Source organism: Rhopilema esculentum, chromosome 16 (assembly GCF_057945365.1).
Source record: "Rhopilema esculentum isolate cy_ngs chromosome 16, ASM5794536v1, whole genome shotgun sequence".
Lineage (NCBI taxonomy): Eukaryota > Metazoa > Cnidaria > Scyphozoa > Rhizostomeae > Rhizostomatidae > Rhopilema > Rhopilema esculentum.
This window is the reverse complement of record NC_142830.1, coordinates 14,989,895-15,015,227: the sequence shown is the minus strand read 5'-3', so window position 1 is coordinate 15,015,227 and position 25,333 is coordinate 14,989,895. Positions and strand designations below refer to the sequence as shown.

Genomic DNA, 25,333 nt, shown 5'->3' with positions numbered 1-25,333 from the left:
TTGAGATAAATAATTGAATTGAAAACGAAAAATCTTTCGCTAATACTTGCAGATTGCTAGTCACCTTTTGACAGCAGCTTGAATTTCATTGGAATTCATCTGACCATGGTAATGGTATTGTTGGTTTACTTTCATCAGGTATTAAAGGGAAATCATTCACCAGATGTTACTGGTGTTTCAGTTGACATAGCCAGGAGTTCGTTGCTCTGTGTTGCACTTTGCATGGCTTTGTGCCAACAGAGAAGAAAAAATGGCTTTGATTACGTTCATTCTGGCTTCTTTAGCTGTCGTTTTTGCTAAACTGGTAAGAGTTAGCTTTTAAATTTTTCTCAATTAATTACTTGTTACTTTCCAAATAGAATTTCTCATTTTTCTCCACACTTTTGCCAAGAGTTTTCAGCTGCTTTTTCCTAATTTACTCAAATTTGCGTACTTCGAGACAACAAATCAACAATTGAATTCTTTTTGTTTCTTTTATAATTTTTGGGATAATTATCAATGCTGTCCTTGCAATGTAAAATATCAAATTTCGTAACTCGTAACTCGTAACTCGTCAAAGAGTAGCATAATCCATTCTATAGCTTTTCTCGATATAAGATCTTAAATTCAGACATTTTTATTTTGTTTTTAGCCACCAAATAAATCAAAACGAGCAACCACTACGCAGCATGTTGCAGATACTTTCTCTAGATTTCAAAGTACCTCAAAAGGATGGGTATGCTTAGAGAATCTGTTTTAACTTTCTTGGAGAGTCTGCTTTGAAAATGGCTTTGAAAAAGCAAACATTTTTACATCATACTGAAAGCTTTTTCGAAAAAAACTTTGACAAAAAGCTTTAAGGATGAAGTAAAACATTAGCTTTTTTCAAAGCAATTTTCAAATTTTGTACCGCCAAAAAAATTAATAGCTAGAAATTGTTAGCGTTCCTTGCCAGAAATGTTGCTTTGTACATTAAAGCAGAAAAGGTAAACATAGAACAGAAATCTAGGAAGGAACGGTAAAAGTATCTTATTTTAGGAAATGAACATTAAATGAACGAACGCGAAGGAAATGAAAAAAATAATGATCAATAAACATGTTATTAACAATAATAACATGAACCCATCAACATATTTTAACGCAATAAAATTGAGATAAAAAACCAACCTAGCAAAACTAGAACAAAAATGATTAAAGGAAGTGTGCCAGGATATTTAGCTACACACAGTCATCTTTTTTTATAAGAAAGAGATCATAAGAAACGGTAGGCTCAATTTTTCGAAAGTAAAGAAACAACTTTACCCAAATTGAAAAAAGCTAAGAAACTTTTGTAATTTGCAATTTTAATTTTCCAAGTTGACACTCGAAACAGTCTTGACATTGAACATCACTGTATATTGCAACACTACACTTGACATGCAGTTTGCATTCATTCTCAGCAAATTGCACACTCAAGAAGTTTCCATTTAAAAATTTGTTTTGACTTCAACTCGACATTGGTGAAGTTCAATGAGCTTAACTGTTTACAGATCTCAACAGAGTTAGTCATTCTAGGAAAACAAAATTCCTTGATCACTCTGTTAGTTTATCTCCGAATGTGAGTGAACTATTTACTTTTCCTTGGAAGCACATTTAAAAAACTCATTACCTAAGAAATTTAAGAAACATGTAAGAAACTTTTGATAGCAAAATGGCCAGAAAATTTAATAAATTGCCTTCCAACACCGGAACTTAGTTTCTTATAAAAAAATACGTGTATTGGTTTGTTCTCATATAGGTTTTTATATTTCTTTTAATTTCCCAGGTAAAAAAATGCCAGCAAAAACATAGGGCAAATGCTTCCTAACAGTTTTGTTAATTTTTTGGGCTTTATTTTCCTAGCATAATGTGGTACCTGTTCTATAAAGGTACAGTGGAATTTCGATATAACGAACTCTGAAGGGAACCAGAAAATAGTTCGTTATATCGGGAGTGTGTTAAACCGAAAGGACACGTTTTTAGGTCTTTTCGCAGTACAATACTAATGCTAAATAATAACGCAGTACAAAATATTACTAATGGCTAGTCATCGAAAAATGAAAATCCTGTTCTCCTTCTAATTTGGGAACCAGACATTGACAAAGCTGGCATCACTTCACCGAGCACTTCACTTCTAGTTAGTTGGCGGCTGAGTGACGTCTTCGATTATTTCTCATTCTTATTTGTTTTTTTTCTTCTCCATCTGGGTCTCTCAACAAAATTTTTTCGTTGCTCGTCGCTAATGTCTTATATGTAAGAAAGTATTCGTTAGCAGGCTCGTCGAGAGTCAGCTCTGGCCTTGGGGCTATAAGGGTCCTTATGCAGGAGAAGTGGCGCAGGGGCAAAACTGTTCGCGGGCCGGGAATTCACCCCAGCTACACCGCCCCCTCTCAACGGTACTGTTCGTTAGTGTCAGTGTACTAATTCGCAGTAATTTCTGATGCGATCAAACTTTCATCTCGTGGTCTGAGTCTATCCACCAGTGCTAGAAATGTATTATCAGCATGTTTTGCCGATTGCAAAAATGATTTCCCCTAGTGAAAGTGATAAAGGAACACCGGAAAAAAGTAGATAAAGAGAACAGATGAAAAATCTATAAAAAGTTTGTTATATCGAGGGTAATTATGATGTAGAGACCCCAAATTTGATTCGTAATATCGAGAGTTCGTTATACCAGCGGTTCGTTATACCGAGAGAATTTTTAGGGATTTTGTTAGGCAGAATCGAAGGGACCAGACTTTATGCTTGGGTGTCTAAAACTGCCCATTTTCTTCACTTTTTTTGGAGAATCTGCGAAAGTGTTTTGGTCGGAAATTTTTGGAGCCGCAATGGGCCTAATCGCAGCGGCCGCTATGTGACATATTGCAGCAAAATTCAATCAATAAAATATATCACAAATCGTAAAGTCCATCTTTTCCAATCGATTGCGATTTTGTAATGGGAACAAATAATGCTGCAAATTACGTAAAATAACATTTCGTCCTTTCATTAAAGGAAAATATCAAAATTCCAGCGATCAACAGGTTCACTCAAGTCTATCAATAGCTGTAAAATAGTAGGCATAATAAAATGGCTCAAAACATGCCATTTTCCACCAAATACAAGGCCATTCATGATAATTTTGGTTCTTCAACACCTAAATGTGACCTCCAAATGCATTTCTGAACTTATCATGTTGTTTTAGCAAGTCGCACAAAGGTTTAAAAGCTGAGAGACTGCCCAACAAATAGTTAAATTTTTGGCTTCATTAGATTTTAACCATAAAAAGACGCCTAATGGCTTCACAAAAGTGGTTTGAATTTCGATCGCTTTGTTGTTGACTACGCGGTCGCCTTTACTGAATTGTCAAACCACTTTTGCAATAGACTTTTGCTCTGGTTCAACCTGATCCTATTATCAATAACTATTCTATTTTAACAAATTAATTCTGACCGTTTCGTTAAAATTCAATTATTAGGTACCTTGTTAAATTACTACCTCGACATAAACAGCGCAACTTTGATATCTCGATTTTATTATGTGTGGACTACTAGCTACTTGCTGGTTAGAAACACGCTCTTATGGGTTCTTTGGAATCTAAGAACGACATTGCTTATGAAATATTTTTTGCTTCTTTGAGCGAATGGATGAAAAAATCTATCAATCTCCAAAGAGATCAATCAAAAGCAACTGGTAAATTTCAAGGTTTGCTCTTATTTAGGAACAGCTGGAATTAAAGTGCTCATCAAAGAATTAAAGTATCCACGTGGTATTTACTCCACTTTCTGAAAAGCTCTGTTAGCTAATTCTTTTCCACTGATCTATAAAAAGACTGGATCGAGCTTCTTTTGTGGCACGAGTGTGGCCATCAAGGAAGGAGGCCCCAGGACAGCCCAACTGTAGACAAGGCCTTCACGTTTACTACAGACAACGTTTTCTTCTGCTATGCGCCTTTTCTATCTCAACACTGATATACAAAGCATGGCGGCTCTTGCCTATTAATATTATTCAAGCACTTGTTTTGAGAAATGGAACCTCGCTCTGGGGCTTCAAGACAGTAAGAAGCTCTATCCAGGGTTGCCAACTTGGCTTTTTTTAAGCCAAATATGTCAATTTTGGCTTTTTTAAATGCTGTTTGGATTTGGAAAAATAGTTTGGCATTTTGGCTTAATTTTGGCTTTTTTTATGTCCAAGAAAACAATCTCAATATTTTCAATATTCTCAATATTTTCAATATTCTTGTTGTGTATGCGCGCGCGATGCCTAAGATCCGCTGCGACCTAACGCTAGACCTAGAGAGCACACGAGACAAGACGCCATGTTTTCACTCCGACCCTGATCTAATCTCATCTATCAACTCCAATCCGAGGCTAATATAAAATGGTTTATGCCTAATACATTACATTCTCCCTTTTCTTGAAATTGTCCTCTAGGGTTTCTATATGAGTTTTGTAAACGTAACCAAACAAACAATTAATATAAACAATGTTCTTCAGCTTTAGTCCTTCAGCGTAGATGATTGTTCTTCAGTGTCAGCAAAAGTATATGTGATATTCATCCATCAACAAAACAAATATATAATCTTCAAAGTTCCAGCTTCTTGATTATAATGAACATAACTAGTAGAACTCCAATGTGTTGCTCAATCAACTTGTGCAAAGTCAATCAATATAAATATATACAACCTCCTGTCTGTCCTTTTTATTCAGTTTTTCTTCTTACGACTCCTTCTTTTTGGAAATTTCTTCACTTGTACTTGTTCTTGAATGGCTGTTGGAACAGAATCTGGTACAAAAACTGGTGTTCTGTTGCCAATATCTTCTTGTATGTCTTCATTGCTTTGTTTATTCCAATGATCCTCAACAATTCCTTCCTTAAACCTATTTTCACTATTTTGATGCATGTCAGCATTATCACTTTCATGCAAACTAGAATTATTGTTTTCATTTAAGTGTGGAGTGTTATTGGCGTCATTAGCATTAGTGATTGCTCTATTCGGTCTGCGCTCGGAACGCGTTGGCCTTGCGACATTTTGCGCATTGTCAATTAAGAGTTCCTCTGCTAAGATGTCTTCCTCTTCATCTGTGTTGTGTGTGTTATCCTTTTGAGGTACTGCTTGTCTGTTTGATTCACTCTCATTGTATTTCTTGAGATGAGCTTTGTTCCTGTAAAATTTTTTTCCTCTTTCATTCTCTAGTAAAGCACTTTTCCTGTAGATCTTGATGACTTTGAATTTCTCATTTAACCAATTTGGAGATAATTTGTCATTTTTCCAGAGATTCTTTACTAGCACTGTGTCTTGTTCCTGAATTTCACTGTCTTTTGCATTCCTTTTGATGTCTGTGTAATTTTTCATTTTTCCTTTCTTTTCTCTGTCTTTCCTATCTAATTCTGTGTCTTGTGATTCATCCTTTGCATATTCTGGTATGTCATTCTTGATACCACGTCCAAAAAATACTGTAGCTGGGCACTGTCCTGTTGTTGCATGTGGGGTTGTTCTGTAGAGAAGTAGAAACTTGTTCAGCTCTTCTCTCCAATCTTTTCCTTCTGCGTGTGCACATTGATTTGCCTTTTTGAGTGATCTGTTGAATCTTTCAACTTCACCGTTGACCCATGGTGAATACGGTGTCACATTCCTTAGCTTTATCCCATGTTGTTTGAGGTACTGTTTGAATTCGTCTGAAATGAACTGTTTTCCATTGTCAGCAACTAATTTGTGCACGTAACCAAACATAGAAAATATCTTATCCAATGCTTTGATTACCGTCTTTGTGTTGATAGTTTTGACTTGTGCAACTACTGGATATCTTGATCTGTAGTCTATGAGTGCTATTAAGTAATCCTTTGTTGGATATGGTCCTTGAATGTCCAAAGCTACTGTGTGCCAATTTGTTGAGGGTATCTTTGTTACCTCAAGTGGTTCAAAATTGACTTTATTGGATCCTGTTACTTGACATGCATGGCAATGTTTTATCAAGTTTTCCACTTCTTGATCTATTCCTGGCCACCATACTTTTTCTCTAAGTAATCCTTTAGTTTTCACAATGCCTAAGTGATGTTGGTGTGCTGTGGCAAGTATTCTTTGTCTTAGATCTGTGGGACTTATTAGCTTTGTGCCTTTTAAAATCATATCATCTTTGATCCAGAGGTCTCTCCGGTTCAGAAAATATGGTTTGTATTGTGGACTTTTTGACCATTTCTCTGATTTGATCTGTTCTTTGATGTTTTTCAATATTTCATCATTTCTTGATATTTCTTGAATTTCCTCTATTGTGACTGATTTAGGAATAGCATCATAAACAATTGAGTTGATGAAATGTTCTGTATCATCACTTAACTTTTCTCCTGTAGCTGGTAAAGGTGAACGAGATAGTACATCAGATGCATTTGTGTGTCCTGGTTCAAATTGAACAGTGAACTTGTATGGTTGCATTTTTAGTAACCATCTTTGCAATCTTGGTGTAGGGCTTCCTCTTGCTGATAATAGTTTTTCAAGTGGTTTGTGGTCAGTTACTATTGTAAATTCTCTGTCATACAAATAGTAATGAAACTTCTGTGTTGACCAAAATGCGGCTAAGCCTTCTCTTTCTGTCTGAGAATATCTTTGTTCTGTTGGGCTTAATGCATGTGATGCATAAGCAACTGGCTTGAATTGTCCATCTTGTTGTTTTTGAGTAAGGATTGCCCCTAGTCCTACTGGTGAAGCATCTACAATAACTTTTGTGTCTGCATGAGGCTGGTAATAAGCCATTGTGCTTGCATTTGTAAGGCTTTCCTTTAACTTTGTGAAACTTGCTTGTTGTTCCTTGTTCCATGCAAATGTAGTTTCCTTTCTGGTGAGTTTCCTCAGAGGTTCCGTAAGTGTAGCATAGTCTTTGATGAAGTGTGAACAAAAGTTGACTAGACCTAGGAAACTTCTTACTTCTGTTGCATTTGTTGGGACTTTGGCATTGTTGACTGCATCCACTTTGGATTTATCTGGATGAATTCCTTTGTCTGTTAGACAATATCCTGCAAATGTGAGCTTTGTTGTTCCAAATACACATTTCTTTGGATTGATCTTTAAGTTTCTGGCATGCAATGCTTTGAATAGCGTGTCAAGACGCTCTGCCATTTCATCTCTACTCGATGACCATATCAGAATGTCATCTGATATTGACCTTGTGCCTGGGCAACCTGCAATGCTTTGCTCAATAACCTTCTGAAACTGCTCAAAGGCTGAACTGACTCCATACACAAGACGTTTTGATTGAAAACAACCTTCATGTGTTAGAAATGTTGTTATGTGCCTTGATTCCTCTGCTAACTCTAGTTGGTGGTACCCTTCTTTTAAATCAATCTTTGAAAAGTATTTTGCATTATGCAACTCTGGGAGGATTTCTTCAACTTTTGGAATCTGGTGTCTTTCTCTTACTATGGCTTCATTGGCTCTTCTCATATCTAAACATAATCTTATGGTTCCATTTGGCTTTGGTACTACTACTATTGGGTTTATCCAGGTACTTGGACCTTTAACTTTCTCTATGCAGTCATTTTTCAACAATCTTTCTAGTTCTGCAGAAACTTTCTTTCTTGTATGATATGGTAATCTTCTGATTGGCTGCTGAACAGGAATGACATTTTCATCAATATGTAGTTTTAACTTGTAGTCTTTGAATTTACCCATGCCTTCAAATACTTCTCTGTTGTTGTCCAGAACTTTCTGAATCTTAGGATCTATTTTGTGTTCAGTTGGCTTTTCTTGACTGATTTCATTTACTGATTTGTGAAGTGAATTTGTTGGATCTGCTTTAGAACCTAGAACTGGGCCTACTCTTAAAATATCAAGCTTTTCTGCTGTCTTTTGTCCTAGCAATGCTCCCCCTGAACCTTTTGTGACATATAATTTTGCTTGGGTTTCTTTCCCAAATGCTTCAGCTTTTGCTCTGAATGTTCCTTTTAGTTTCAATGGTTCTTTGCCTAGATAAGTGAATATCTTAGTCTTGCTGCTTTCAAGTTGTGGTTTTTTTGGCAATTTCTGAAATGATATCTCATCAATGATGTTCAATGTTGATCCACTGTCAATGAGCATATTTATTGGTGTGCCATCTATATAGACTGGATATACTGGTCTTTCCTTGCTTCCAATTTTGAATACTGATGTTTCATCATCACTTGAACTTTCTGTTGTGACTTTACTTGCTCTCACTTGATGATTTTCTGGTTTCTTTGGATTTTTGGTCTTGCAGCATTTTGCAAAGTGTCCCATAATTCCACATTTCATGCACTTTCTTCCTTTTGTCACTCTACAGTCTTTACTGTTGTGATTCTTCATTCCACATCTTCCACATTGTTCCCTTTGTTGAGTGTATTTTTGATTTCTGTTTGCTTGCCTACCTTTGTGCTGGTATTTATTTGGCCTTATTTTATTCAGGTCTGAGAAAGATTCTTTCATTGTGTCAGCTGATGAGCCTGCACCATTTTGTTGTTCTATCTTCTTTGTCTGAAGGTCTGATTGTTCCATGAGCTTTCCTATTCTTAGAACTTTATCTAATGTGAGATCTGGCTCTTGTAGCAATCTTTTTCTAAGCTTACTTGATTTGCATTTTGCTATTACTTGATCTCTTATCTCATCTTGTGTTGCATCACCATATTCACAATGAATGATTAACTTTTTCAACCTAGTGACATATGAATCTATGTTCTCTCCTGTTTCTTGACCTGTTTCATGAAATACACATCTTTCAAATGGAATATTCTTCTTGATATCAAAATGACTATCTAACTTATTTACTGCCTGGTCATATGTTGTGCCTACCTCACCTAATGTTTCAAATATGTCTTGCACTTCATCTCCTACAAGATGCAAAAGTGCTGCCCTCTTTTGGCTATCATTTTGAATACCTGTTGCATTCAGAAAATAAACGAACGATTTCTTCCATTTTTGCCATCTTTGACTTACCGTGGAAGGATCTCCTTTTGGATCAAATTCCTTAACTGGAGGTAATTGAATCGATACTGGTTGAGGTTGCTGCGCCTGGCCTATTTGATTATCGTTTTCTTCCATATTTCGTATTCTCTTGTCGAAATTATTACTTTCTAATCCTTCTTTGGGTTCTTTAGATAACTCGTCGCCATAATATGTTGTGTATGCGCGCGCGATGCCTAAGATCCGCTGCGACCTAACGCTAGACCTAGAGAGCACACGAGACAAGACGCCATGTTTTCACTCCGACCCTGATCTAATCTCATCTATCAACTCCAATCCGAGGCTAATATAAAATGGTTTATGCCTAATACATTACAATTCTCAAAAACAATATTCTCAAATTTCCTATTTCCATAACTTGGGGTAACGGCTTTCAAGAGGTAGGAAACCTGCACCCCTCCATCGGAATATTTCTAATAGCAACAAGACATCATTTCAAAAGCGTCGTTCAATCAACTTTCTTTGTAACAATAATATTTTTAAAACAATACAATGCAGTCCGCGCCCTGAGTAAATTTTTTTTGATTGAATTTACACCATATGGCCCTCGAGGCAATCTACCAAATTAAATGAATTTGGCTTCTTAGATATTTAATTGGCTTTTTTGTCTTTTTATTGGCTTTTTCGGAGCAGAACAAATTTGGCTTATTTTGGCTTTTTCTGACAACGATTTGGCTTAAAACTTAAGCATGCGCCTGGCAACCCTGGCTCTATCCAGTCTCTTTTATAGATCAGTCATGGCTGCAGCAATCCTTGCCACAGTGCCACCAGGCAGCACTTTGATACCGAATTATCGGAGAATTGTTAAAATTAGCAAGGGAGGGCTGGGAAAATTTCACTGTCCAATTAGTTGGGGTTTAATGTGTGGAGGGGTGGAAATTCTTTCATTATTGATTAACGGGGTACATGCGCTGAACATGCAAAAAATATAGTTGATATCAATTGAAACACTAAATTTGATAAACTACATGTTTGAATAAGGCATTTGCAAAAAGAGGATGGCAATGCGGTTGCCAAAATGCTCCTTTTTAAAGGTTACAGTGAATCTTCGATTTCCAACGATGCGGTTAAAATTTCTCTTTCCTCTTCACGGAAACTGTCGCTTATTCATTTAATGATATCTATTCAATACAGCTCGTTACAATTAACTATTTCTCAATTTAACATGTCTTAAAATATAATCCTTACACAAATTTTCAGGCAAGCTACTACGGAGAATACCCTGTTGGCACCGGTGCCTGTTCACTCGATCCACTGCCCCCTGTCTACAAACAGAAGGGTTGGATTAAAGTGGCAGCTGGGGCACCTACTTTCAAGAAGTCCCTTGGTTGTGGAATGTGTCTGAAAATCGAGGCCTCTGGGAAGCCTGTTGCCAAGGGAAACACGCCACTAGTGGGCACATACCTTGCTGTCGTAAACGATTTGTGTGGTGCGTGTGGCAAAGGTGAGCAATTGCAGGACTCCATCGTAATGAACAGCCAAATGGGGTGTATCGTTTTAATCCTTGGCATCCAATTGTAGCCAGTGACGCAGAGAGGGGGGCAGGGGGGCAGTTTGCCCCAGGGCCTCGGCCTGAAAGGGGCCCCAAAATTATTCTGAAAATTTTTTTAAAATGTCTTTTTTTAAGAAACTGAAAATGCATTCAAAGATATATTTGTTAATGTCAAAAATGATGGCAGTAATTTCATTGGGTCCGTACACTGAGTCTTGTTTGAATTTAAAGCCTATCAGCTTTATTTATTGAGTCTGGGGCCCCGAAAAAAGTTGAATAAACCTTAGATCACATATTTTACGGATTCGTCTTTTAAGCTGAGTTTCCCTGAGTTTTGCAAAATCGTACTTATTGGAAGGGAGCCCTGATAAAAAACTAGGTAACCCATATAACCCATATTAGGTAACCCGACTATCAAGCCTCATGACTCTTTCGATCGAGCACGAACTAGCAAGACAAATTGATTACGACAATATCATTGATCAGTTTGCAACTGAAAAGCAAGAAAAATTAACTTTTGAAAGACGAAAGAACTGAAAAGCGTAGTTCCATGGGATTTTTTAAATAAAAGTGCGTAGAATAAAAGTTTCCTTTCATTTTAAATTTTAATATTGCGTGGCTCACCAGAAAAAACAGTCAGAATTGAAGGGAAGTATTTAAATCGCTTACCTTTAGAATTAATCCTTTTTATTACATTTTTTGATATTTTAACCATATTCTATAACGTGCGCAAACGTTTGGAAATAATGGGCGTTTCCCATTTCAAAAAGGGCGTCGTCTCGAAAATAAATTTGTATCCGACTCTAGGGCCCCAGCCAGGACTTTGCCCCAGGGCCCAGGCTGCCTCTCGGCGGCCCTGATTGTAGCCATTCTGAAATTGAAATTCAGAGAAATTCGAATGATCTTAAATGTAAAACATTTATGAAAGTCATTGCGTAAAGAAAACGAAAAATAAATTGTTGGAGCATAAAGATAAGAAAATCAAGATAGCTTTTGAAAACTCCTGCATTGGAGAGAGAATTCATGTTTAAATCGTTTATGCAAAGATTTAAAGTGGAAAGGTCAAGGTGTCAGATAAAGGTCACTGCGGCTTTAAGGAAAGAGTGAGATGGGGCTCCTACGCACAGACGCAAGAATGTCTCAGTCAAGGGTGTAGAGCATGTCAAAACCAACAGCAAGAAGTAACATAAAATACATATTTGTCTTGTTTCTTGAGGCGAGGGGGGGGGGGGGGTTTCTTGAGACGATTTTGAAAAAGAGATGAATTTCAGAAAGTCACATGATTATAAAAATAAGTTGGGGGCCCATTTTAATCGAGGGCCTTTTTATCGGAGGCCTATTTCGTTCAGAGGATCCTATTTATCCTAAGATATCCTGTTATCTACGATATCCTGAACTGTGTTACGCCACGACACATAAATGACCTCCAATCTCGAAGCAAAAGGGTCAATCATTGCACGTCTGGTTTAGTGAATTTTTTGGAAGCTTCGTATTTATAAACTTAACCTTCACGTAGAAAGTAGAGTAGCTGGTGATATGTCACATTCGAAGTAAATCTAATGGTGCTTTGTTGCAGGAGATCTGGACTTCTACATTCCAGGGGACGGTAAATGGGAAATCGAATTTAAAGCTATCGACTGTCCTGATGTGTCAGGGTCACAGGGAAACATTCAGTATCGTTTCACGGGTAGCAATCCGTGGTACCTCAAGCTTCAAATCACCAATGCCAAGTAAGTTCCAGAGACAAGAGGTGTAGAGAAATGTAAACTTTCATTTTGGTGGGGGGGGGATGGGGGTGCTTATTCTGTGGATTCAAGTTTGAGTAACTTGCTGGAACTATATGATACATTGGCTCCGCCACTTGTTGGAAAGTAGGGGAAAATTTGACAATCATAACAAGTAATTTTTAGAAAAGCTCTATTGTTTTCCAAAAATTTCCAAAAGCTCTCTTCGTCGGAGGCTCTGAAATATTTTCGAACTTTCTACTCAACCAGAATACAGTGCAATACATGTTCATATTTATTCTATTCACCGTATTTACACTTTACTTAAAAAATTTTTTTGATGTTAGGCAACCAACAGCAGCAGTAGAGTTCTTCAAAGAAGGAAAATGGCATTGCGCTAAAAGAACAGCTGACAATCATTTTGTATGGAGTGGTGTGGGAGAGATAGATTTTCCGTTGAGAACACGACTTACAAGTGTTTCAGGTGAAACTGTTGGGGGTGATATTCAAAAACTGATAAACGACAAGGACCAAAATTCTGGATTTCAGTACAAAAAATTAAAAAAAGGTACAGATGTGTCTATTATATTAAATTTAATGTCATACCAGTTGCTGGTGTACTTGATCCTGATTTATGGAAAATAAATGGATTTTCGAAAATGAAGTTATTTATCTCCTGAAAAATTATTTCGTATGACAGTTCACGATTCTTATAACTGGATAGAAATTTATGCTATTTCTTAAAATTACGGCTTTTGTTGCTCTTTATGTCCCTGTTTTGCCCAAACATTTTAATCTGATTAAATCTGATAACTTTACATCACATATTGTGCCAAAATATTTTTACTGCTTAAAAAAGGTAATTGGCGTTATTCTGACTTCTTAAAAATTTATACAGATCTTAAACAAATTTCGACTAATCCTGTAGAATTCGCACAGTTAATGTTCAGTATACAAAATATATTTTGCATTTCTCTCATTTTACTTCGTCTTACCATGTCATGTTTTTTCATAGTGAATAGCGGTAGCTCGCCGAATCTTCCTTGTCACGGTCAGGGAGGTCTGGTAAGGAAAGGAGATATTGGTGACGTAACAAGCCAAAGACAGGATGAGACTGACAAAGGTGAATGCTGGTGTCTTTTGAAATGCATCAAAACTTCTTTTGAACATTCTAATATTGCGAGTTAATATTGCGAGAAATGACACTGCTAAATAACTTCATGAAAAACAGACAATTCTTATATCAGTTAGTAATGTAAATACTTTTCAAACGTTTTTTCAAATATCAGATGAACTTTCCCAATGTTGTTTAGCTGCATTCTTGTAATGAAACCTTTCAAACAGCCTAATTGCATTTCAAAAATTACGCTTAGCAACTGACATTCAAATATTTTTAGGCCCTTCAACTGAAGCACCCACAACTGAGTTTGAAATAACACCTGTACCAGAAACGAGTACCACGCCAGGCAAGGAGACTGGTGGGAAAGGAGAACCAGATGGCGGAACAAAGCCTGGCACATCAGAAGGGTCACAAAATATTGAAGACTTCTGCAAAACAAGATCATCAGGGTTTTACAGTGACCCAACTGACTGCCAGTATTTCATACAATGTGCAAATTCAAAGACATACAGAAAGAAGTGTCCGAATGATCTGCATTGGAACGACAAGATAAAAAACTGTGAATACCCAGCTAATGCAGGCTGCAAAGTGAATAGGACAGCGTCAGATTAGTTTTCAATTTGGCATAAATTAACAGTTAATTCTTAAATTGTTTAATTGGTCATAAATTGATCAATATTTTAGTTGAAATATAACCTGCCTTATTTATCATCGACAATCCTTCCATTTTTCCGTTACTTTGAGAGCATTATTTTCGAAACCATGTTAAATAATGTCTCCGCCAGCATTTGGAACAATATTTATGTTACCAAGTGGTTTCTTTCAGTGACGAAGTAGTTAACAAGTGACGAAGAAGTAGTTTCAAAACTGGTCTTGTATCCGTGTTTCAAAAAAAGAGACATATTTATCATGGCGTCTTTTGAAGAAATTTGACAAGCTGTTTATCTAAGAAACAAAAAATATTTCTGATAATATGTCCAATGATGTGTTCGAAATTTTATCCGCTGGAAATGTTTGCACTTAAAGTAATCGTTTTCGCATAAACTCATTTTACAATGAAACTTCTAATTTTATTTCACTGAAATAACCTGACTCGGATACAACAAATATATGAATAATTTCATTATTCGGTCGATTTTCCTTTGATTCAGAAATAGGACATTTGTGCATTCATTAGTAACCAACAACACCTATGACTTATTTTATTTATTCTTATTAACTTAATTTTTGATCGTAATTGTGAAATAGGCGTTTCCAATTGTTGCCTGTAAAATCCGTCTCCCCCCTCCCCCGATAGTTGCCTGTAAAATCCGTCCCCCTCCCCCGATTGTTGCCTGTAAAATCCATCTCCCTCCTCCCCCATTGTTGCCTGTAAAATCCATCTCCCCCCCTCCCCGATTGTTGCCTGTAAAATCCTCCTCATCTCGTGAGCTGTATTAGCAATTGCAAGGCAGTATTACCTAACAGAAAAGGTAAACGTATTAACAAACAACGGGTGTTTACTTTTCGATTCTACACTTGCTTACCAACCAATGGTTTACTGAGGTTCTTGTTCAACATGGATACTGATTTGATCGTGGCAAAAATTAAAAACAAAATGAGCATTGTGGCATTAATCCTAGTTTCTCTAGCTATTGCTCTTGCTAAACCGGTAAGAAGAACTCGTCATTATTTCGCCTTTGTTTCACTACTATTCATTTGGCCTTATACTTTGTTGTGTTTCTGTCCTAGCCTCCAAACATGACAAAGCGCGCGACTTCTGAAGAGCACATAAAGGATACCTTTTCTCGATTTAAAAAGACCTCGAAAGGATGGGTATGTCACATTCGTCATTTCTCTGAAACGCAATTCACTAATTTTTTTAAATACGCATTGAATTGATGTCTTTCTCAATTTATATGCGATAGTTCTTATCGCCAACGAATTGTTTTGAAAAAAGGCAGAGACTGTGAACGCGTCAACCTATAAACAGAATTACAAACGATCAAACCTCGTTTAGGCTGTCAGTTCGACAATAACCTCGGTCTCGATTGCAGTTGATTCTGCGTACAAAGTCATCTGCAAACATGAGTTGCCCACAATGAGGTGTATAGAATACACCTCATTGGTTGCCCATCACTGCAGACAAATGCCACAAAACTGTCTTCTCTTTTCCGCGAGTGGCAGGCAAAGGTCCCGAACCTGAGGATTGTAACAACTTGATGGGGGTGTTGCAAACTTTGCTCTTGATGGAAATAAGTTTAGATTGAAAACTATTACCTCTGTCCATCAGCTATCCTTTCAACGAATAATTTGCATTTACTTAGGTCGTACAGAGAACTTGTATTTTAGGCGAGTTACTACGGAGAATACCCTGTTGGCACCGGTGCGTGTTCACTCGACCCACTGCCCCCTGTCTACAAACAGAAGGGTTGGCTAAAAGTGGCAGCTGGGGCACCTACTTTCAAGAAGTCCCTTGGTTGTGGAATGTGTCTGAAAATCGAAGCCTCTGGGAAGCCTGTTGCCAAGGGAAACACACCTTTGGAGGGCACCTACTACGCAGTGGTGAATGACTTGTGTGGAGCATGCGGTGAAGGTCGGTAAAGCTTGAGTTCTGGTATTGCAGGTTTTTCCCAACCATCAACAGCTCTTTTGCTGTCTTTTCTCAGTGTCGAGCTGTTTTGGCTCATTTCGCATTTGTTGTTGGAAGCAAAAAACTAAGCTTGGATTTCTAACACTGAATCTTTTTGCCTGCTTATTCTGACGAGAGTATTTTCATGCAACGTCAGTTAAATTAGCGTGTAGTCAAGGGTGTGGCATCTAGAGAGGCCAGAAGGTAACCAACGCCCCTGTATTTTAGCAGTTAATTTAGCTATGGATAATTGCCATCATTTTCTGTAGTTTTACTCTATAACTAGCTGCTCAGCATTCCGAATTTATTAAATTGAAGACGTGATTGACTTGTTCCAATTTTGTTGCAGGAGATCTGGACTTCTACATTCCAGGGGACGGTAAATGGGAAATCGAATTTAAAGCTATCGACTGTCCTGATGTGTCAGGATCACAGGGAAACATTCAATATCGTTTCACCGGTAGCAATCCGTGGTACCTCAAGCTTCAAATCACTAATGCCAAGTAAGTTCCAGAGACCAGAGGTGTAGAGAAATGTAAACTTTCATTTTGGTGGGGGGGGGGGGGATGGGAGTGCTTATTCTGTGGATTCAAGTTTGAGTAACTTGCTGGACCTATATGATACATTGGTTCCGCCACTTGTTGGAAAGTAGGGGAAAATTTGACAATCATAACAAGTAATTTTTAGAATAGCTCTACTGTTTTCCAAAAATTTCCAAAAGCTCTTTTCGTCGGAGGCCCTGTAATATTTTCGAAGACTAACCAAGAACTTTCTACTCAACCAGAATGCAAATGTTCATATTTATGTACAGTGCAAATGTTCATATTTATTCTATCCACCGTGCTTACACTTCACTTAAAATTTTTTTTTCGATGTTAGGCAACCAACAGCAGCAGTAGAGTTCTTCAAAGAAGGAAAATGGCATTGCGCTAAAAGATCAGCTGACAATCATTTTGTATGGAGTGGTGTGGGAAAGATAGATTTTCCGTTGAGAACACGACTTACAAGTATTTCGGGTGAAACTGTTGGAGGTGATATTCAAAAACTGATAAACGACAAAGATCAAAATTCTGGATTTCAGTACAAAAAGTTGAAAGAAGGTACAGAGGCTTGATTATGCTTGAAGAGTTTTTCTAAAAATCATTGAGTATTTCCTTTCGTAGCTCACTTTCTGTAAATCCATGCCCCCCCCCCCCCCCTTCATTGGAGGCCCTGTAATACTGCACTTTGATGTTGATCCTATCATCAACGGAACAGAACGAAATTTTTATGCTGCTGAGAAACGTAGCTCTAAAGAGGTTGGACATAGGACTGAGTTAATATTGTAGGTGCTAGAGAGGAGTCTCAGTTACATATCATAATCTGAACTGAAGGACACAAACACATCGCAGAACAGTTATTTCTGTCTGCATCCTGCCGATGGAATTGCTTTAAAAGTGAAATGTATTATAACTATAACCATTAGCTTTTGTCCTAAGGTTATCTGGTGATGACAAAATTCTATCCACATCTAAAGCATGTAAGTGATAAAAACTTAACACTATCATAAAATCATAGAAGAAAATGTCTTTATCTTCAAACTGTCTCATGCAGCCTTCCTTGACAGTTAATGCTTGCTCATCTTAAAGTTTTATGCTATGGTTGCTTTCAAAGTGAACGAAGGTGGTGCACCAAAGCTTCCTTGCCATGGTCAAGGGGGACTGGTGAGAGATGGGAGCCGTGATGACGTAACAAACCAAGGGCAATCAGAATCTGATAAAGGTAACATGTTCTGAACAATTGAAATTTCTTTCTCAGTTATCTCAGAAGTGTAAGGAAATATTCCATTTCCATGTTTCCTGTACTTTCCATATTTCTACAGACTTTTTTAGTCGTTTTAAAGTAAATTACATTAAGTGTCCCTTCGAACACAAATGTTCAAATTCTCTGGCTTTACGATAGCCGTAACAAAAAAGCTATTACTTGAAATCGAAAAGGAACGCTCTCGGTGTCTAAAAAATTGTTTGCAATGGCTTTATCGTTATTTTGGTTTTTCTATTATTCTGAAGCTCCGAACCGCCTTTCTGGTTTTAGGTCCTTCAACAAAAGCACCACCAGAAGAAGTCAAGACAACATCGAAGCCTGTAACGACTACAAGCTCAAGCAAGGAGACTGGCGGGACAGCAGAGACAGGGGGGCAAGACGGTGGAACAAAGCCTGGCACATCTGAAGGGTCGCAAAACATCGAAGACTTCTGCAAAACAAGGTCATCAGGGTTTTACAGTGACCCAACTGACTGCCAGTATTTCATACAATGTGCAAATTCAAAGACATACAGAAAGAGGTGTCCGAATGATCTGCATTGGAACGACAAGATAAAAAACTGTGATTATCCATCTAAAGCTGGGTGTAATCAGAAAAATGAGCAAAGGTCTACGGAAAATTCTACGCTCGCGTCAACCCCAGCAAACAGTGAAGGGGTAAGAATAAAACTCTATTATATTTTAAGGAATCAAATATTACGATTGTCAGTGTCAAGTGTATATATTAGAAAAAAATTTACAATTAATCAACAATCCAATTGTAACAGCATGTGTAGCTGTAAAGAAGTATTCAAGAACAGGTTAGTTTGCAAAGTTGATTCTATAGATGTTTTGTCCAGTTTTAATGCTCTTCTAATCAAAATATAAAGTAAACCATGTTTTCGGTCACTGGCTTTTTGAGCCAAGGATTTTATGACATCCCGTGTGTTGTATGACAAATTATACTTAGGTAACTCGGTACCTTTAATGTGTTTAAAAACCATAATTAAAAACACATACACGATCAAAAATGTTTTTCTTATAAATTTCAATATGGTTTATAAACAATACCTAACTATAACAAGTAAACCCTTTTGATTATTAATGAAACAATGCTTTTGTGAAAGCAATGAGGACAGAGGGACAATTTGCACATAATTATTACTAAGGATCAGTTGCACTTTTCGATTGCAGCCTAACCATCATTTGGAAGCATTTTTCTGGTGCGTCTTCTTCTGTAATGTGTACTGACCAAGACTAAAGGCTTTGAGCAGATAAACAGAAAAAATGGAATAAAAATGGCACTGAACTAACTCTTCAGGCACCGCGGAGCAGGGGGAGCGTGGGGGCTTTAGCCCCCCACTTTTTGCAAATAAATGCCAAATAATAAGTAATTAACTACTAGTAAAGCCCCTTTTTAAACGGTTTTAGTCCCCCCACTTTTGTTAGACCCCCCACTTTCTCAACGCTCCGCGGTGCCTGCTCTTACCTCTTTCCTTTTCCTTAGCTAAAGGGAAACCATAACAACGAGAGTGGGGTTTGTTTCAGATTTTTTGACTTTCAACATTAGGTTTCTTAAAAAATGAATTCGGCAGGTCTTGAAAATCTACATTCAACTGATGAATTTGGCTTTTAATCACAGCTAATTGCAATTGAGAATGTAGAAGAGAAAGAGGAAACATTGAGATCCACAGGTCGCTGCCCAGAGATCTTCAAAGATACACAGAGACACTATCATCCTAGGGATTGCAGCAAGTTCATTTTGTGTACAGGGTCCAATGCAAAGACATACAGATGCCCGGACGGATACCTTTTCGACAAATACCTGACCAAGTGTCGCAAGGCCAGCTATGTCAATTGCAATGAATCCGAGAAGCCAAACAGTACTGCAGTTGACAACGACTTTTGTCTTGGTAAAGTGGATGGGTTTTATAAAATGGCAGGAAACTGCAGAGACTTTTACAAATGTACCAGGGGGATCACTGTACGAAAGAGTTGCTCTGAAGGGCTTTTGTTTAATCCGGCGCAAGAAGAATGTGACTGGCCGACAAATGTAAAATGCTGAATAATCGAACATTGACATATTGTATCTAAATAATTTCATTCAGGTTTAAAGTGCTGATATACCCATTTATACCCATTTTATGTGGTAAGAATAAAACATCGCCGGTGCTAATATAAATGATAAAACTTTTAGCTTTTTAATATTTTTTATAAAACTTTCGAACTTAATGCAATTTTCTAAGTAGCATCTCAAGTATCACAATTGGTGCTCTGTCTCTTTGAGTTTTTATTTTGAAACTCTTCTAGAGATTTTGAATTCGTCATAATCTTGAGATTCGAAGCATAATTTATCTGCCTTCATTGTTACAGCGAAGTAAAATACAGGAAATTGGCCAATGCATTGATCATGTGTATTATTTATAAAATTATATTGAACAAATTTAACGTTTGGTCTGTTATAAAAGTTTTTTTGCACTGCTTGAGTCATATCTGAGGGAATTCTTGCGATGTTTGGTCGCCCAGCACAAAGAATCAAAACAAAAGATAGAAATGGTTCAAAGATATGTAGGTCGCTTTGTAAAGAATTTCTAGTTTTTATTGCCAAAGTCTAATGGATTTGAACTGTTAAACATTGGAATTCTGAAGGACACGTCCACAAAATGTCGACCAGTGCAGTTTCTTCCTTTTAATTTTTTAAATTAGATTCTTAATTCTGTTTTCAAAATACTCATTTTTAGGAAATTACATTGAAATTTGCACGTGTCGACAAATCTTTGTTCTTTAATTCTCTTGTATCAATGTATGAAATATTTTATCAACTAACATAGCTAAGCGAAACACGTCAGATATATTCTTGAGCTTATGCAAAACACTACTGTCAGTAAACTTAACATTGGTTCTAGTTTGCGTAGACTTCAGTGTCAACCTTTGAATCTGCTCTAAACTCTATAAAACATACAAGAATAACAGGTATCTGTCTAAAAATTAAGCTCTTTCACTCTCAATGTCTCAGTCAACTTTCATCTTATTTAGTGGAGGTTCTAAAAGGCTAAAAACATTTTTTGGATGACGTCAGACTGTGATTCTTCTATTCAAATAAAATTTAAGCTTTTTGACGATTTTCTTAATAATTCTAGCATCTAAATATTACTCCACAATGGGGAGAGCTATCGGTTTTTGGCATAAAATGTATATAATAAAAATCTATGATATATATAAAGATAAGACTCAATAAATCTATGATATGATACCCTTTCTTAATGATTCCAACCTAGACTTTTGATTTATCAAATCGGAAACGTAACCTGTTAATGGCCTTTTGCGAACTGCCTTAAATTATTGTTTATGATTTTGTAACCAAAACCAGTAGGCCTAGGCATAAACCTACCTAGCTGATGTAATGTTTTACGAAAAATCGCATGTTATGCTTGCTCTTTTACTGCAATTTGCGGACGCAATAGCTTGATTAAATATCGCTTTTTTAAAATCAAATAAAAATTTAAGTTGCCCAGAAGCAGCCGCTTATGATAAGAACCATTTTGCGAAATTTTGAACAAAAGAAAAAGATCTTAAAATGAAAAATTATAATATTCTTTGTATTTTTCTATTTCCGTGTTTACAGTGACTTTTGACTTTCTTTTTCTTGAAACTCTGTATTGGCCATAAGATTATGCTTTTAATTGGTAACTTTGTAGTTCAGTTTAATTCAAACTAGTTTTAAATCGGATCTAAGCATGTTTAATCATGTTTATCTATGTTTAATGAACAAGTTTCAAACAAATCGAAAGTAGAAAATTTTTGCCTAACAGAATTGAGCAATTATAGATTACTTTGTTGAAATAAAGATATACTTTCTAAATTCACATGAATGTTTAGATTATTACGTGTGTTAATTAGCTATGTAGAAATATACTTATAGAAAGAAGAAAGTTATGGTAGCAGAAATAGACTGTTTTCACAAGGCATGGATTTGGGAATGCTAAAAAGAATTTTGATTCTGCTCATGGTGAATTTGGAAGTAGTGGTACACGAAACAAAGGTATGCCAATGTTGTTTTCTTTTGAAACAATGGTTTTAAAATGTCATCATTCTGATACACCTACATATGAATAAACAATTGATTAGATCTCATAAACTCTTTTATTGCTTTGTTTAATATTTCCAATGAATTTTGGAATAATGCGATAATATCTAATTTAACAACACCATGAAATCTTGAATCAGCAAGTATAAAGTGTGCATCTGCTACTTTTTCAAATAAGTTTAACTTTAAAAACAATGTTATTTTTCATTCAATTCTAAACCAGATTTAACAGCCAAAATTGTTTATTTCGACCTGACATTCGTAGCTCTAACAGAGGAAAGAAGTGACATGAACTGTGACAAAAGATGTCCTTATCTTTCGCAGGCACGACCTTTTGCGGTTAAAAGAACAACACGAAATGCCAACGAAGATGTCGAGCTTTTGTTCAACCATTTCTCAAAATCTTCTCTTGCTAAGGTAAAGTAATTAAAATTACCTTTATTACCAGAGTTGCTGTTGGCAACAAATTTGTTGCATACAAGCTTGCAAGAAACATTGCTGCAATTTAATACCACTTTCATAGGAAAAAACTAAAACGACTAAAACACAGTTTCTAGGTTTATCCTTTCTTGCTATTGCACAAGACACAACGCAGTTGCATCAATAGTTTTTTGCTGGAGTTTTCAACCATGTCAATCTAACAGTGAGGATTTTCATGTAGCTTTGCTTCTGCTGATGCACTAAGTCAAGTTGTTAGAATTTCAGAAATTCTTTAATATCCAAAGTTGATATTTCTCTGCAAGGGTATCTGTTTATATATATATATACATATCCTTGTCTATAATTCTTTTTGTATGTATTTTAGATATCATATTATGGAGCGTATCCAGTTGGAACAAGTGCTTGTTCCCTGGACCCAATACCTCCTCTGATTGACACGAAGAAATGGATTCTGGCTGCTGTCTCCAAATTTGATTTCCTGGACTCGCTCACATGTGGAACATGTTTGAGAGTATCTATGATAGACCTGACCGCTAGGGAGGATCCAGAGGACATCTATGCCGCTGTTATTGATAAATGCAATGACTGTCAAAAAGGTATTGAGGCAAGGGAGTATTATTCAAAATCGGGAGTTTCAAAAGAATTGGCCTATTGTCAAAAAGACATTTTAGCGAAACTTGAAGATCCCTTTGAAACTTATATTTACCTTATTATTTTGCATATTTAGCTCTGCTCTACAAAATTCTGCAAAAATGTATTCAGAAGCGTACCGTATAAATTAATAGGTAACCCTCTGCCGGTTGCCTTTGCCTACAGATACACTCATGATATCCTAAAGATATCCAATGCCATTAAAGTGTTACTTGACGAATTTCTTCAAAGACGAATCCCTTTGAATGGTCTGTGAACCGTCTTATTTAACCTGATGTAATATCCTTCTTAAGATGTTTGAGCAATTTGATAAAAAGGCGTATTGCGGTGTTTCATATTTGCTACATTTATACCAATCGTTAGCCTGGACCTGTTTGTTTGTAACGTTACTTCAAAGCTTCAAGCGCAGAATGACTCAACTTATTTCCTTATAGGTGAAATTAACTTGTACATGGATGGTAAAGGAACAATTAAGGCAAATGTAGAAGCTATTGACTGTATTGACAAGTCACGCCCTGATGAGAAACTGAGATTGGTTATTCAAAGCGCTGAGAAAAACTCGTCTAAGATCCAAATCAGGAATTCACTGTAAGAGCACTTCCACTGATAAAAGAATTGAATTTTATTTTCAATAGTAGCGATTTGCCAACTTAGTACTGCATTATCGTCTGTTAACACAATATCGAAGTTTTTCTAACTGGCGAAACAACATTTTCAGTTCAAAACACAAAGATATTTGTTAGAAAATCATATATAAATTAAATACAAACATTTTTTGTCGCATGTTAGCAGGATATTTGTTTTCCTTTCATTAGAGCTAAATCCTCGAAGGACGTAGCCCTAAGCCCTCAACCTGTAGTTCATGCCCTGCATACTCCCAAACTTATACCTTAAAGGAAATGAATACCTTAATGACACAAGTTTATTTTTTAGGCTGCCAGTGGTTTTAATGGAATGTTTTCGTGATGGGCGATGGGTTTGCCTGCGGAGAGAAGCAGACAACTACTTTGTTTTAGAAGATCTTCAAGCCCTTGTTCCAGTGCAATTTCGTGCAACGAGCATAGCTGGAGAAAAGATTGGTTTCTCGCTAGATCAATTAAAATTGGGTGTGGAAATCCCACTAAAACAACAATTCACGCCTTTTCATTCAGGTAAATGTTACGTTATCATAAAAACCTTTTGCTGTCTGTCATTTCAAATAATATTTGACAATGGCAATTGAAGATTTTGTTCCAAAATAAGCCTTACTGACAATAGGCCACATTATTTAATCGATAGCAATTTAATCAAGAAAAAAGGTTCAACCAGCAGACATTTTCACTATTGTAGTTTAGTAAAAACCAACGAGGACCTCGTTGGTAAAAACTCTTCTACAATTAGAAATTTTTGCACATAGTATTCGGTGCTCAATAATTGCATTCTATTAATGTTTTGATAATATCAGCCAATTCCTTATGAGCCCCCCCCCCCCATTAACTTTAGGCCAAGTGGTGCAACTGTTATAAAGAGGACCCTGCTTGGGTTTATACTATCTTTCAAAATGTTATCTTGGGATTATCTTCCTTTGAATTTTTAGGAAGTCGTGTTAATAAAAGTCCTATAGTTGCCTGCAGCAATGAAGTGAAAGTGATGAACTCATCAAAAAGCGGCACTTTAGTGCAAAGAGGCAACCCTGTCGAACAAGGTACGTAAACTCCTACGCACGTATACACGTTATCAAAAACTGAAAGAAAAGAGCGTACAGTACATTCAAGACCCAAAGTGTTGCTATCTCTTAAATCCCGTTGCTATCTACAGAAGTGTAGCTGACAGAAAATCCCGTCTTTACGATTGTTTATCTTTAGTTTCAGATGCAAAGTCTTCCAGCAAAGATCAAGGTAAATTCAAAAATGAGTCAAAAGGAGGAAAACAAGTCAAAAGTAATTTAACTGAAGTCGGTCTTTCGATGCAACAGCCTTTAAACAAATCTTTTTGCAAGCAACGGCAAGACGGTTCGTATCCACACGAGGTTAACTGTGAAAGGTTTGTTTTGTGTGTCCAAGGAAAGTCTCTCGACAAGATATGTCCGAATAGCCTTCGATATAACCCAAAAGTGGGTGTTTGTGACTGGCCTAAAAATGTTATTTGCAGCAGTAACAGTACTAGAGAAAGATCAGATTCAGGAGAAGACCACATGACACCGGTTGATAACGACGATGATGTTTACACCAAGAAATTTATTGGAAAAGAGAGAAGAAAGTCTCCCATAAGCCCTTTGAGAAATAGAAATTGATAATCATCAAAAGGATTTGTCAGTAACATGGCGACATTTGTGAGGAAATGTAAAGTGCTGTTTATGTCTTTGTTTTTTCAGAAGTGTAAAATAACGCTCCTACTTTTATTTGGAGTTTTGTGATTATATTAGATACATCTTTTGCCTACAACTTGTTTTGTCTGCTTATCAGCTTTACCCTTTCTTAAACGTCAAATTAAAGTACTAGAA

General features: G+C 36.7%; 2 protein-coding genes across 4 annotated transcripts; both read left to right on the top strand.

Moving 5' to 3' along the window:
- Positions 1-65: 65 nt before the first annotated feature.
- Positions 66-20,279, top strand: LOC135681944 (uncharacterized). 3 transcript variants are annotated; one of them, XM_089113006.1, is made up of 8 exons: positions 66-304; positions 632-715; positions 10,145-10,388; positions 12,013-12,166; positions 16,771-16,991; positions 17,545-17,652; positions 17,965-18,350; positions 19,315-20,273. In XM_089113006.1, exons 1-8 carry the CDS (start codon positions 251-253, stop codon positions 19,735-19,737), a joined length of 1,674 nt encoding a protein of 557 aa, XP_088969132.1. In that variant the 5' UTR covers positions 66-250; the 3' UTR covers positions 19,738-20,273. The 3 variants fall into 3 exon arrangements, with proteins under 3 accessions (XP_088969132.1, XP_088969133.1, XP_088969131.1); XM_089113005.1 differs by lacking the exons at positions 66-304; positions 632-715; positions 10,145-10,388; positions 12,013-12,166 and adding exons at positions 14,798-14,931; positions 15,012-15,095; positions 15,612-15,855; positions 16,241-16,394 and having other exon boundaries at positions 19,315-20,279; XM_089113007.1 differs by lacking the exons at positions 16,771-16,991; positions 17,545-17,652; positions 17,965-18,350; positions 19,315-20,273 and adding exons at positions 12,508-12,728; positions 13,176-13,283; positions 13,558-14,159 and having other exon boundaries at positions 80-304.
- A 1,160-nt stretch (positions 20,280-21,439) lies between these two features.
- Positions 21,440-25,333, top strand: LOC135682254 (uncharacterized). Its single transcript, XM_065197059.2, has 7 exons — positions 21,440-21,714; positions 22,084-22,176; positions 22,565-22,796; positions 23,286-23,439; positions 23,785-24,002; positions 24,428-24,535; positions 24,696-25,333. Exons 1-7 carry the CDS (start codon positions 21,640-21,642, stop codon positions 25,121-25,123), a joined length of 1,308 nt encoding a protein of 435 aa, XP_065053131.2. The 5' UTR covers positions 21,440-21,639; the 3' UTR covers positions 25,124-25,333.

What these genes read in the sequence shown, in the direction of transcription:
- LOC135681944 (XM_089113005.1), top strand. Translation starts at nt 14,839, where the DNA reads ATGGATACTGATTTGATCGTGGCAAAAATTAAAAACAAAATGAGCATT. An exon ending in CTATTGCTCTTGCTAAACCG is followed by an intron (nt 14,932 to 15,011) that starts GTAAGAAGAACT and finishes TTTCTGTCCTAG; the next exon opens with CCTCCAAACATGACAAAGCG. An exon ending in AAAAGACCTCGAAAGGATGG is followed by an intron (nt 15,096 to 15,611) that starts GTATGTCACATT and finishes CTTGTATTTTAG; the next exon opens with GCGAGTTACTACGGAGAATA.
- LOC135682254 (XM_065197059.2), top strand. Translation starts at nt 21,640, where the DNA reads ATGGATTTGGGAATGCTAAAAAGAATTTTGATTCTGCTCATGGTGAAT. An exon ending in CAAAATCTTCTCTTGCTAAG is followed by an intron (nt 22,177 to 22,564) that starts GTAAAGTAATTA and finishes TATGTATTTTAG; the next exon opens with ATATCATATTATGGAGCGTA. An exon ending in AGGCAACCCTGTCGAACAAG is followed by an intron (nt 24,536 to 24,695) that starts GTACGTAAACTC and finishes GTTTATCTTTAG; the next exon opens with TTTCAGATGCAAAGTCTTCC.